The sequence below is a fragment of the Panicum virgatum genome, chromosome 1N (genome assembly GCF_016808335.1).
Source record: "Panicum virgatum strain AP13 chromosome 1N, P.virgatum_v5, whole genome shotgun sequence".
NCBI lineage: Eukaryota > Viridiplantae > Streptophyta > Magnoliopsida > Poales > Poaceae > Panicum > Panicum virgatum.
This window is the reverse complement of record NC_053145.1, coordinates 63,587,875-63,602,791: the sequence shown is the minus strand read 5'-3', so window position 1 is coordinate 63,602,791 and position 14,917 is coordinate 63,587,875. Positions and strand designations below refer to the sequence as shown.

Here is a 14,917-nt window from a genome sequence, read left to right as displayed (position 1 = left end):
GCGGATTGTGGCGGCCGGAGATGAGGAAGAAGATGGTGGTGGCTGCAATGGAGGATGGGGAAGGAGGCTAGGGTTTGGAGCGGGTTTGGCATTTAAAGGAGAGGGAGGCAAGCGGCCAGCACGACACCTTGCCTGCCTGGGGCCAAGCTAGCCGAGCCATGGGTCGCCGGCGTGATGCCACTGCCCCTGCTACCCAATCCATGGGCAAGCAGCACGGGAGAAGGGGAAAGGTGGAGGCTGACATGCGGACCCAGGCGAGGGGAAGAGGTGAAAATAAATTAAAAAAATAAAGGCTTCCGAGGTTTCAAAAATCATCAAAATTTAACTGGAAGAAGATAAACTCATCAAGAACACAATTCAAGAACAAACACTCACAAATCCTCTCTAGATTGCTCACATTAAAATAAACAATACATCCGTTTTCAAGGTTTCCAAGAATTTTATGTCTCGGATTTGTTGTCGCAAAATTATGAAAAATATTGTAAATCACCATTTTAGGTCTAGTATGAATAAAACTTTTGGGGGCACAGTTGCATAATAAAATTAAACTTTCTTCACAAACATCAATTCAAACAAGGCACAAAAATTAAACAAATGCATGGAAGCACATATGCATGATGCTTTGTTATGCTTCAATGGTGCTCATGATAGTGTGGTTTATATGTTCGTGAAGAAAGTTTAATTTTATTCTACATAGTGTGGATCATTCTCGATACTCTTTTATTCTAGAATATAAAAAAGGAGCGTGGGCCTGTAATCTATAGTTAAGTCCTAAATTGAGGCAACTCATTTTGTAACCTGCTGCTTGCAACTTGCAAGTTACAACGCCAACAAGAGATGAAGAGAACCTCGGCATCACATCACGGCCACCTGGCTAACCGGCCAGGTGATGGCGATGGGGCTGGTCACCTTGTGCTCGCCGCCGCTCCACGCGATGGACCCGAATGTGTACTTCTCGGCCGCGCACCCCGCACCTCGCGCTATGAAGGTGATCTCGTACTGCTGCGTCTTCTGCGTCGCGCTGAACCGTAGCTTCCGTGGCTTCACCATGACGCGCACGCCTGCTGGCACGCGGACGCTGGGCGTGTACGTCGCCTCGACGTTGCTCCCGACGTTACGCACGACGCGCCGCTGGGTGACCTCGCCGTCGGTGGAGTTGAATACCGCTGAGAAGGCGGGGTAGTTGTGGTCGCCGGCGGAGGCCGTGCGCGCCGAACAGTCCACCGCCGGGTCGTCTCTCGTCTTGAACACGGCGATCTGCTCGGCGGTGTAGCCCAGCGCACAGAGGAAGGAGAAGTAGTCGTCGGCGCCGGCGTCGTACACGAGGCCTGGGTCGACGGCGCGGTTAGGGTCCACGTGGCCTGCCCCGCGCACGAACGGCGTCGACGCCTTGCCGGTCGACATGTCCTTGATGATGTCGCCGGCGTTGTCCACGTTGTACGCCGTGGTCATCAGGGCGGACTTGATGGCGGCGGGGCTCCAGTCCGGGTGCGCCTGCCGGAGCAGCGCGGCGATGCCGCTCACGTGCGGGCACGACATGGACGTGCCCGAGATGATGTTGTACTCCACTCGCCTCGGGTCGCTGTGGAGTTGCGAGGGCGAGTTCTCGCCTGTCCACGCAGCCAGGATGTCAACACCAGGAGCGGTGACGTCCGGCTTCAGGATCTCCAGCGCCCGGCGGTTCGGGCCCCTGCTCGAGAAGGATGCCATTCTTGGAGATGAGGGCGTCTGGCCTACGACGGTGCCTTGGAACTCGATCGTCGCGACGGGGGACGCATTCGAACTTATATACTTCTTGATTTTCTCGGCGTCGGCAAACACGACGGCAGCTGCAGGGAGGATGTGAGCCGTAGTCATGGCCTGTTCGCCAAAGTCTTCGCTGCTGACGAGGATTGCTCCGGCGCCACCGGCGAGTTTGACAGCTTCACCTTTCGCTGCTCGGCCATTGACGCCGGGGTCGCAGACCACAATCTTCCCAGCGACCAAGCTGGATTTGAGCTTCCCAGCTTCACAGACGTTTGAGCCAACGTCCCCGCCGTATACGAGCGGTATCCTGGCTTCACCAAGGGGCACACCGGCGTAGATTGAAGTGCCGGTGAACGTCTCGCCATTGCCCAGAAGGACGCTCGCTGGGAACCGGCGGTCGATGGTTGATGCACCAACCGTCAAAATCCAGGGCGCGACATTGACGGTGGTGAACTCCCCGGGACCGAAGTTTCCTGAAGATGCAGAGACGACGATGCCTTTGCGGACGGCTCTGAATGAACCGATGGCCGTGTTGTCCTTGTAAAACTTGGGCGCCTTGGAGGTGGCGAGTGAAACGGAGATGATGTCGACCCCGTCGGCGATGGCCGCGTCAAACGCCATGAGGACGTCAGAGTCCGTGCATCCTTTCGTCCAGCACGGTTTGTAGGCGGCGATGCGCGCGCCCGGGGCCATGCCAATGGCTTTGCCTTTGGCGTAGTCGAAGAAGGAAGCGTCCACCCCGGCGGAGCCGGCAGCGGTGGAGGCGGTGTGGGTGCCGTGGCCGACGGTGTCGAGTGGCGACTTGGACTCCACCGTCTCATTAATGCGGCCGTGTGCTGCCTCGTACCCCAGGTAGAAGAACCTGGCGCCGACGAGCTTGTTGTTGCAGTAGGCGGAGGCGTTGAAAGACGGCGTCGAGACGCAGGTGCCCCGGAACTTTCTGGGCGGCGGCGGCAGCGACGCGTCGGCGGCGAAGGACGCGCGGTCCTTGGGGTAGATGCCGCTGTCGATGACGCCGATCACGACGTCCGTGGCGCCGTTGGACCTCGGGAGCAGCCCGGACGAGGCGGAGAGGCCGAGGAAGGAGGGCGACAGGGTGGTCTGCAGCTGCTGCGTCGCGTCGGGCACGATGGCAAGGACGGAGCGCTGGGACGCGAGGTGCGCGGCCTGCCGCTCTGTGAGCCGCGCCGCGAAGCCCGTGGCGGCGTGCGCGTACGAGTAGAGCACCCTCGGCGCCGGGCGCGAGATGCCCGCGGGGAGGCTGTCACGGAGGAAGGAGGCGTACGCGCGGGCGAGCAAGCGCGGTGGCGACGGGCGTGGCGCGTGCTCCTCCGCGACGTGCACGATGTAGGACATGGCGTCCGCCTCGGCCGCCGCCGCGGCGCCAGCGACGGCCGCGAGCAGGACGCACACCACCCTGACTAGCTTGGCCATCACTGTGCGGCGAGCGACTGAGTCTGAGTTGTGCTGTGTCGGGCTCGTGAGGCGTTGGCGCTTATATAAAACTAGTAGAGTGTTTAAAGAACGACAACGTATCTAGTGCAAATCACAACCTCCGTGAAAACTTGTGTAAACCATAGCAAATAAATTATCTAAATTCACAAAAAAAAATCACACATGTAGATGATATGATGATACACAACTTTGTAAAATATCTTGGCCAAACTCGACTTCGTCTGTGAGATATAAAAATAACAAATTTCTGACAAATCATTTGGATAGCTTTCTGGTTTGAAAGTTGTTATTTTTATATCTCACAAACGAAGTCGACTTTGAACAAGATATTTTACAAGATTATGTATGATCATATCATCTACATGTGTGATTTTTTTGGTGAATTTAGACGACTTTTTTGCCGTAGTTTGCACAGATTTTCACAAAGTTGTGGTTTCCACCAGATATGTTCCTAAAAAGAACAATTATATTTAAAAATATTATATATTTAAAAAATAATTACCAAATAACACGAGCAACAATTCAAAAACAAATTAAATTCGGATGCAACAAAAGTCAAAGCTGATAATTTGTCCCACGAGACATGTATTTTTTATTTCACATCCATGCAAATATATAACCATACAATATTTATTTCCTTTGATTAGAGAATGCAATGTTGGTTTCCATCTATAACAGTATGCATAATAGAAATATCTATAATTGAAGGCTACATAATTTGATTCGATATATACTGATTTATGATCAATATGAAAGTATCATTCATTTTATTGAAACACGAAAATCAGCGCGAAACACAACAAAAATTTGATCAGCGACAAATATGGAAAGATTGGTCAGCGAGAAACATGAAAAGATTGGATACAACCAGAATGGAAACCATATGACCGAGGATTGAAACATAAAATCAGCTAGAAACATGGAAAGATTGATCAGCGAGAAACATGGAAAGATTGAAACTTGATTATTTCCATCCAAAACAGACGCGAGAGGGAACCATTTTCGCATGTGGGTACACATGGGCGAGTAAACAAAGGCACGGTAACAAAAAAAATTACACTTCGAGCAGAATTATTTTTCTTCCATCAATTTTTTCGGTCCATCAAGAGGCTGTCAACCAATTGGCCTTACATGCGGGCCTTCTAGAGGGATTTTATGAGGAGGGTGGGTGGGTTAACTTTGATGAGAAATGTATTAGAATGTTTCAACTTTTACACTGTAGTATAGATAAGGCGAGATGATTAGATTGGGGCGGGTAGGTGGGCTGCACCGAGCGCATTGCGGGATCAGATCAGCACGGCAGCCATGGCGCCGTGAGGATCGTGTGCCAAATCCGAATATTAAAATAAAGCCTGATCCACGAGTTCGATACTGAACAAGCTTGGTGGGTGGGGTCGTTGGCTCCTAGCTTGCATGCAACCTGCTAAATGCCTTTTCTTTCTGAAAAGGCCAACGAGCGTGTGTCATGTGCATGTGCTTATTCAACATATCAGAGGACTTTCAGACAACAGTCCATGTCCCTGTAATCTTCTATATATCAGCAGATCAAGAGTAGTACTCACATGTGATTCTTCTTCTGACTATAGTAGTGTGGCATGACACCTCGCTCGGTGCAGATTTGCGGCCTTTGATGCACGACGAACTGAGAGATGAGATGAGAGCCTCACATGCGAGGTCTGTCACTGTCACCCTCAAATTCAGTCTGCCACTGTTAGAACAGCAGGTATGTAGGTTGGTGGTGGGCTGCACCAACACCAAACGCAGTTGCGGGATCAGAGATCAGATCAACCACGGGCCACGGCGGCCATGGCGCGGCGAGACCGCGAGAGTCATGTGGGGGACTCAAACCTGAAAACAAAAGTATGCTCATCGGACGTGCTCCGGCTATTGAACATCATTGCAAGTTGCCAATGGGCCCGCCATCCATGGGCATGTGCTTACAGTTCATCTGCGAGATAACCTAGCCTGCTACTGTTAGGGCTGTAACTGTAACAGTCAATGAAAGGCCCGGCTTAGAGGAGGAGGGGGGGTAGGACGACGGGCAGGATTCCTATGCATTTTTCGGAAGAAATTTTCTTCCATACCTTCCGCTTTAAGATATGTGCATCAGTTGAAGCTAACGGACAGGATGAGACTAGGACGACGTCACGCACGCTAATGCTATCTGGGTTGGCGTGGGGACCCCTCAAAAGGCAGGTGCGCTGGTACATTATTGGCTCACTAGAGTTTGAATTTCAAACTTTAAACTATTTTTTCTCTTAAACGGTGCATTCAATTTGGATTCCGTTTGAACCATCATCTCTATGAGAATTTTTCTAACAATTTGCGATCCCATATGATTATATGTTTTGCTTTTTTTTTTAATTTCAACATTCTAGGTGTATTAGCTCAACATTTTGGATATACTGTTTCAACATATCTACATAAAATGTTGAACCACACTTGAAGTATTGTTGAATTCTGTATTTTGAAATATTGAAACAATATATACTACTCAACATTTACTTATTTTCTATTGTTGAAAAAAGGAAAACTAAAAAACACTAGCAGGACGTCCGGATCATGGGAAAACAAATGAGAAAAAACTGTTACGTTGGTGCCCACGACACAGGGCAGTGCACGTGGTCGTGCTCCAGCTGTCATGCGTGCGCTGCTGGTCTACCACCACGCTCACGCTTTACCATCTGTTTGTGTTGGAATTTGAAAATATTTGGACGGGCTGCGGACGCGAGAAAAGAAGAAACTGTGAGACTACGACGGCTCGTAGTTTATGGGCCTACTGTTGGGCTGTTAATGGATTAAAGATATGTGTGTTAACTATCTTCTACGAGATAAATAGGTGCCCCCGGACGATGGCCCGGGGCCCAAGGAGTAGAAGGGCCAAAGATCTAGTATGCAGTAGGTAGTAATATTAGGTTCAACTCGGAGTATATGAGCAGACAATCAAGCACACAGGCAGTCACGTAAGTCTTCTGGACTATCCACCGTTTCGTGCCGCGATCGCGACTCGGGATTTGGTGTTTCGTTTTCTTTTGCTTTCGCCCGAGCCTAGCACCAGGTGTTCTTCTTCTCCATACGACCAGACACCAACATGGGAGACTGGAGTCCGACGGACTCACGGACACGCACACCAGCCGCCGCAGCGGTGAAAGGCCCTTGTTTGGTTTTGGTAATTGAGTGACAACTTAGGTGGACTAATAAGTGTTTATGTTGAGATACACAGGAAATTAGTCCACACAAAGACACTAGTATGAGCAACATGTGCCATGGTGGAGAAATGGCTAAGGGATTGATGCTATGCTCATATAGTGTGATCGAGGAGCTCATTGCATATGAGACATGACATGGAGTCATGTGACCAAAGTGGAGAAGATCAAGACAATGCTTGGCTTGATGGACCGGTTGCAATGGAGAAGGGCAAGTCAAGGCCTTGAAGCGATGGACCGCGAGGCGGTGAAGCTTGGGCAAGATTTGGCGCCGATGGACCGAGGCAACGGTGAAGAGCGAGCAAGGTCAAGATCGATGGACCAAAGAGGTCATGTGATGATATGGAGTGGATCATATCATTTAAGAAAGATCAAGCCAAGTGTTGACTCATGAAGATGATCAAAAGGCTTGATGGAGTTTGGTGCTTGTGTGGCATCAATATTTGGAAAGATGAAATGGAATGCGCAAGGCAAAGGTATGACTTGTAGGGCATTTCATTTCACCGGTCAAAGGTTGTGTAGAGAAGTGCATGACCGGATTTAGGATAGATGGCCGTTCTATCAAGAGGGGCAAACTTGTTTGCATATCGGTCATCTAGTGCCACTTGAGCGATCTAACATTGCAATGTAGCTAGGATCGAGTGGCGTGGTGAGATCAAGTGAAAATCCTTTGAAAATGATTGTGAAATGCTAACACACATGCACATGGTGTTGTTCACGTGGTTGTGTTGGCACATTTGCAAAGGAGAAAGAGTTGGAGTTGATGTTGATCAACATTGGGAAGTAAGAAAGGTTTTTCGGTGTTCTCCGGAAATTAGGTGGCTCTTGGAGTGGAATACTGCTTTGATCCATTGTGTTTTGGATCAAGAATTCAGTTGGGTTGTGTAGCCCTCTGAATTAGCTTTCCATAGAGTCCAAGATCACCTAATTTGGACATCGGAGCTAAGAGTTATGGCCGTTTTACCGAGGTACATTTCTGCTGGAAATAGACCTGCGGACGGTCCGCTAGACCTGCGGACGGTCCGCCCTTGAGTGGCGGACGGTCCGCCGTTATCTCGGTTGAGCTCAAACAGAACCGTTTTTGGCTCTGTGGGTGGTCCAAAATGACCTGCGGACCGTCCGGTCCTTGGGGGCGGACGGTCCGCCTCCTACTGAAATTTCTGGGACAGAAACACTGCGGTTTCTGTGTGTGCTCACGTTTTGAACTGCGGACAGTCCGCCCCTGGGGAGCGGACAGTCCGCCGGTAACTTCCAGATTTAGTCAGAGACGTTTGCAAATCGGTTGGTTCGAAGTTTTGAACCGCGGACAGTCCGCCCCAGGGGCGCGGACAGTCCGCCCGGGGCTCTAACGGTCGACTCTGACACTTAATCATTGCAGTTCTAGCCGTTGGTTTTAAATGGCGGACGGTCCGGTTTTTGTGAGGCGGACAGTCCGCGAAAACTCAGTTTTCACGGGATTTGAGTGTAACGGCTAGTTTGGGGCCTCCCTCTATAAATAGAGGGTGTGGCCGGCCATTTGAGGAGGTTGAGCACCTTGGGGACTTAGTGTCCATGTGTGAGAGTGCTTGAGAGCCCTCTACTCACTCTAACTTGATAGTAATCATCCGATCGAGTGAGAGAGCGATTCTAGTGCGATTGCTTTGAGAGATTGCATCGAGTGGCACTAGGTGATCGTGTTGCAAGCCGGTGTGCTTGTTACTCTTGGAGGTTGCCACCTCCTAGACGGCTTGGTGGCAAGAGGCTCCGTTGAAGCCCGCAAGAAGATTGTGCGGTGCTCCGGAGAAGAGATTGTGAGGGGTATTGTGCTCACCCCGCGGGAGCCGCGAAGAGCAACTCTAGTTGAGCGAGACTTGAAGAGCAACAAGTGGTTCGGCCGGATCATGTGCTAGAGCTCGGTGTGAGCACTCCACGTGGGAGAGTGTGACTTGAGAGTCACCACTAGCAAGAGGATCGGCGGCAACCTTGGAGCTTGTCTCAACGGGGATTAGCTTGGTGGCAACCAAGTGAACCTCGGGATAAAAATCACCGTGTCAACTTTGTCTACTCTTCTCGGTGGTTTGCATTCTCCAAATCACAAGCATTGTATTTACATTCTTCTATATCTTGTGCTTGTGTAGTTGCTCTCTAGTGATTAGTTAGCTTGTGTAGCTTGCTAATCATCTTCTTGCTTGTGTAGCTAGAAGTAGAGATCCTAGTGTATCTAGTTAGCTTGTGTAGCTTAATTAGTTGCTCTTGCTTAGATTGTGTAACTAAGCAAGTTGAGCTCTTGGATTTGGATTGTGTATCCTTGTCCTTGAGCATCTAGTGAGCTTAGGTTGGCTTTGTGCTTTTGCTCATTAGAATTGTGTAGGAGCTTCCCGCGGTTTGTGAAGTACTAGTGCTTAGGCTTGTGTGTCTTGGCATTAGATTTATTAAGAGAGCTCTTACTAGCTTGGCACTCCATTTGCTTTGTGTAGGATCTTTTTGGAGGTGCCTTAGAGTTATAGTTAGAGGGGTGTAGTCTTGGCTAAGCGAATAGTTTCAATTCCGCATAAGTTTCGGTTAGCCGGCGCAATTAGTTTTAGAAAGGACTATTCACCCCCCCTCTAGTCCGCCATCTCGACCCTACAAGCGGCACCTCGTCACCGCGGCACGCGCGAGCATCTGCTGCCAGGCACTAGCACTAGCGCTTTAGCAGGTTGCAGGTAATGAGCCGTAAATTCAGTTTTCTAATGGTTAGGGTTCTTATTTGAGGTAATCATGATTCACATGATCGTAGTAATACTTTTATGTTCTGACATTTTAGTTTATAATATTAACATTATCTTCATGAATTACATATATTATTTGAATTTCTATTTTACTTTTAATTACCGATTTAAATAAAAAATAGTTGACATAAAGGGCCCCACGTCTGGCTCGCCCTGGGGCCTTTGAAAACCATGAGCCATCTTATCATAAACGTATTATATTGAAAAACAGAGGTAGTAGTTTTGTTCCGTACGACAACAGCTACCATCTCCCAAGTGACCTTTACACCAACTGGGCTGTAGCTACTAGTATATACTCCAGTGGTTTCCTTTTAGATATACTAGTCTATCAAACTCCCGCATGAGCTCATTAAAATTAATATAAGAATGAGATTAATAATTATAATTATCTATCGCACGCTCTTTTTCATCTATTAAATATTCTAACACATAGTCTAAAATATATATTTATTATTATCTAGTTACAATAGATTCATTTTGCATCACACTTCTATATGTATTCGATATATATTCAGTTGGACTATTTGTTTGTAAATTGGTATTCTTATCTCTTCCATCATACATGAATACATGGTGACATATACCGTGCATAGTATTTTTATATAAATAATATATTAATAATGATAGAAATAGTAATTTAGAATTTTAGATTGGTGCACTTTAATATTTTTATATAATTATATAATTAAGATTCAGATTTAGGAGTAATTTAACTTATAAAATGACATAATTGGATAATTTATATGAAAATTTAGGGGATATTAGGTGGGTAATTTACACAAAGATTAGAGGGTTACTTTAGAATTTTTTTATAATGGTCGAGATGGGTAATTTAGATATATATTTACGGGGTTACTTTAGTCTATTTTCATAATAGCAGATATGGGTAATTTTATTAGAAAAGATGATATAACCAATGATTATTATAATTAGAGTTGTTGGATTAATGGTCGAATATTTCTGATTTTTATGAGAATTTATATGATCTCTCTATTTTTTTAGAGTATCCACCTAGGATAGGTGGCTTCATGTGGAGGGAACCTCCAATTAGTAATAGTAAGATAAGATAAGATGAACTCGGTTGTATCACAAATTTGTTGCCTTCCTTTTACCTCTTGTTTTTGTTGAACCTAACCGCTTCAATTTTTGGCATGCGTACCACCAACCTCGGGCCACCCTTTCTATAAGTAAATCTTCATCTTCATCTATGTGACTACGTGAGGTGATAGTAACAAACTATCACCTCACGTGTGATCATCCCTAGTCACGTTACATGGAACATCAAAGATAATCTTAAACTGATTCAAGGATTACAGTGAGGACCAACTAGTTCTGTAAGTTGCTCGTGGAAAGGAAGAAGAGTGTTGAGATGAGATCAGCTTATTATTATAACGAACATGGCCACATTTAGGCCATTTCGAGTTATTTTGGTGATCAAGTGACAACGTAGTCATTGGGACTAATGTGTTTGTCAAGTGTATCTCATCAGGTCCCAAGAATGAAGTAAAAAGCCCTAGCAAAGCAAAACACGAAGAAAGAACTCAAAGAAACGTTAAATTGGACGAGTTCTGCAAAACTCAGTAGGGTCGGATTATCCGAATCAGCCAGGTCGAATAAACACACCAAAGAAGCCGGATGATCCGACGCCATAAAAGAAGGGTCGGACTAACCCTCGGATGATGTACCAGAGAGCATGTCAAGGTGCATCAGAAAAAGTCTTCAGGGTCGGATGATCCGACACGTGACACTTGAAGCATTGGAGTAATGGTCGGATAAATGAGTAGAGAAGGTGTTTGGAGTTCAGGGTTTGCCCTGTTGCTCCGGATGATCCGACGCCTGTTTGCAAGAAGGTCGGACAAAGGTGTCGGACAAATGATATCAGCAGTTGGTTTGAAACTCAACGGCTACCGTAAAGATGCCAGTGGGGTCGGATGATCCGACGCCCTTCTCAGAGCCACGTCGGATTATCCGACGCCTACGCAGAAAAAATAGTAACGGCTCAAAATGGCTAGTTCGATTTGGTGGCCTATATAAGCACCTCACCCCGGCCATTTTAGAGTTGCTGGAGTTCAGAGAAGTTCCACACACACATCCTCAACACCTCCAAGCCAACCAAAGTGCTTATTGATCACATCCTTAGGTTTAGCACTAGTTTAGCTCTTGAGTGAGTGAGTGAGCAAGATTGTGTGCCCCGTGCCTTGGTTCTAGGAGAGAACCATCTTGTACTCGGTGAGCCGGCCATCCTTGGAGTCTTGGTGACTCGCCGGCACGTCAACGACCCTCCGGCTTGGTGTGGAGCAGCATCGACAAGCTTTGTGCGGGGGACGTGGAGACCCCTTCCTTGGTGGAGAAGCTCGTTAGTGGAACCCGGGATCAAGGTGACTGTGGACTCGGTGTCCTTGGAAGAGACTTGATTGACGAGAAGCAATATTCTATGTGAGTGCTTCAACAACGTGGATGTAGGTGTGTCTTTGTGGCTAACCGAACCACAGGATAAATCCTCACACGTTGTAGGTGTGTCTTTGTGGCTAACCGAACCACAGGATAAATCCTCGTGTCACAAGAGTTTGCGTTCTCTCATCTCCCTTTAAGCTTCCGCATTTACTTATTGCAATTTTTATGTGGCTTTACTTTCTAGAGTAGAATCTTGATAGGATTGGCTATATGTTGCATAATTCTTTTGGGATGAGGGTTTTCACACTAGAAGAACACTAGATGCACATCTAGATAGTATGCTTTAGTTTATTTTATGTGCAAATAGTTGGAACTTGAGGTTAAGGTTTTTAGTTTGCCTAATTCACCCCCTCCCCCTCTTAGGCTACGAGCACTCGATTCCTTTCAAGTGGTATCAGAGCCGGGACTCACATCTCTCACAAAGAAAGCCAATTCCATTGGCAATTTGTGTTACCGGCTCATAGGATCGGTATTATGCTTCACCGCCTAGTGAGTTAACTCATCGGAGAAGGGATGGATTCTTTAGGACCTCCTTCACGGTTCGATGGTACGGACTTCCAACGATGGAAGGTTTTAATGGAATTCCATCTCCAAGCAAAGGGTCTAAATGTTTGGAGAGTTACTAGTGAGGGCATGAAAAACAAGAGTCAACAAGAGAAACAATTTGATGCTATTGCAAAATGTGTAATCTTGAGTTCTCTTGAGGATAAAATTTTCAATCGTGTGTTTGCTTGTGAGAATGCTAAAGAGCTATGGAAAACTATCATTAAAAACCATGAGGGCACAAAAGATGTGGCTAATGAAAGAAATCATGTTCTCATTGATAGACTAAATAGCTTCAAGCAACTTGATTATGAAAATGCCAAAGCTATGTACTCACGATTGAATGTTCTTGTAAATGAGATTAATGCCCTAGGTGTCAAGAATATTGAAGACAAGGAACTCATTCGCAAGATGCTCCACTCTCTCCGAAGGCTGGAATATGATTTGGTGACAACCATTCTCTATGAGAAAGAGCTCTCAACAATGACACCAAATGAAGTTCTCAATAAGGTGACCTCCCATGAGCTTCGCAATGACATCAAGCCAAGAGCTCCACCTTCTTCACCAACACATAGCGCTCTCACAAGCAAACAAAAAAAGTTGTTGAAGAAGATGGCAATCAAGAGAAGCTCAAGTGAAGAGAAAGAGAGTCAATGCTCCTCAAGTGATGAAGATGGAGTCATGCCCCCAAGTTTTTTAAGGAAGTGAAAATCATGAACAAGAGTTTGAAGAAGATCAATTCGATGGGGTATATGGTCTTCCTCAAAGATGAGCCTCACCATCAACTCATGAAGGTTGAGAAGAGATTCAAGAAGAAGGAGAAGAAGCCCAAGGAAGAGGCCTTCGTCGTGCTTGGCGAGTGAACAAGTGGTGGTGAATAATCAAGCACAAGTTTAAGTGATGAGTCAAACAAGAGCTTCACCACCCGCTTCAACACGGGCGCGGCTTCATCATCTAACATATGTCTTATGGCTAAAGGTATGGAAAGCGATGTAAGTGATGATCACTCCGACTCTCCTTTCTATGAAGAGTTTCTTGACTTAGTACATGACCACCAAAGAGCAATTAAGAAACAATCTAAAAATGTGATGCTCTAAATGATCTTAATACTACCCTTGCTACAAATTATAATAATTTATTGTGCAAATTATAAATGCTTAGCAAGGAGCATGAAGAGCTCAAATTAAAAATTGAGAGCATCACTAAAGAATCTAATGACTCTTTGGAAATGGAGCAATCTATCTTTTGTGCAATTTCAATTTCTAAGGTAGATGCTTCAACTTCTTGCATTAATTTAATTAATGAATCTTATTCTAACCCTTGCAATAAGAAATACTATGAGAATGTTGTTGTAGAATCATGTGATGATTTCATTGCCAAGAAAAATGATGAGCTCAAACAAGAAGTGGGAAGTCTCATGAAGGACTTGGCAAGATTGAAGGGCAAGAGTATTGTCCAACCTTTTCAAGATAACCGTGAAGACATGGTGAAGAAGCTTGAGAAGAGGTCCACCGTGACATGCTTCAAGTGCCATCAAGAAGGCCACAAGTCCAATAAGTGCTCTAAAACAAAGGAGAAGCTTCTGGATGAGAAGAACAAGAAGAAGATCACAATCAAGAGTTCTCTCATCTATACCAAGCCCAACAGCAAGAACAAAATAAAAAACACCACCTATGTGATCAAGAAGAAGAACAATGGCAAGGTGGTTGCTCACAAGGTTGGGAAGAAGGATTGGAGTTGGAACCGCTCCATTTGGGTGCCCAAGGAAGTCATCACCAACATGAAGGGGCCTCAAATGATGTGGGTTCCAAAAGATACTTGAAGCCCAAGGATAGGCTTCGGGAGATTTGGAGGCTTAGCTTACAAGATGATGGGAAGAATCAAGCCAAAGAAGCTAAGCTCACAACTTCGACATTTGGTGCCCAAATCTCCCATAAGGTAATGGTAGCTAGTTTTAAATTCAAGCATCATGTAGCTCCATTATTTTTGCTAGGACGTTTGCATACATTGCATTTCCTAGTGCTATATATGGTGGGTTGCTTATGTCTTGCTCTAACCCATGAGCAACCTACATGGTTTGATAAGTGTGTAGAAAGCTACACAAGACCACCTTTTTATGGTACTTGGACTTCATGAGGTATGTATTTTATTTTTGTACCATGAACACAAGCTATAGGGTAAACTTCCCATTGTTGTCATAAACAATGTGCATACTTTTAATTGGTGATTCAAACACTAAATGCACACATTTAGGGGGAGTTCATCCTATGGTTTGTGATTTTGGAGACTAACATGTTTGGAAGTTTATCTTTTGTAGTCTCTTTCCGGAGTTAACACTATAAGATAACGTTGTTTACGCTCAATATGAATTAACAACTCTATAAGAGTGATTAGATAAAATAGTGTGCTTTCATGCATATTGAGCCATGCTCTAGTGGATTTAAATTTTCATATCTAAGTTCATAGGCTATGTGTTCATACATTTGTTCACCTTGGTGTGTCCAAGTGCCTCTCACTTTTCTTCTTTCATGTGGTGCTACCAAAGTAACTAAGTATCCCCTGGAGGTATGTAAGGTTCTAAAACTCATTCAATTGGTATTTTTATCATTTCTTTATTCTTTAGAGCTACCTCCGTGCATGATATGATCTAAGCTTTCTTGGTCTAAACATCTAGTTGTGCACTTGATTTTCACATTATCACTTTGTGCACATACTTGTGGAAAGTTTAGCTCATATCATGCAAATTTCATGTTTTGTGATCCA

The 14,917-nt window shown here is 45.7% G+C and overlaps 1 protein-coding gene across 1 annotated transcript; it reads right to left on the bottom strand.

Annotated features, from left to right (window-relative positions):
• Positions 1-576: 576 nt before the first annotated feature.
• LOC120657374 (subtilisin-like protease SBT1.4) lies at positions 577-3,202 on the bottom strand. Its single transcript, XM_039935679.1, has one exon. It carries the CDS (start codon positions 3,178-3,180, stop codon positions 856-858), a length of 2,325 nt encoding a protein of 774 aa, XP_039791613.1. The 5' UTR covers positions 3,181-3,202; the 3' UTR covers positions 577-855.
• Positions 3,203-14,917: the final 11,715 nt, after the last annotated feature.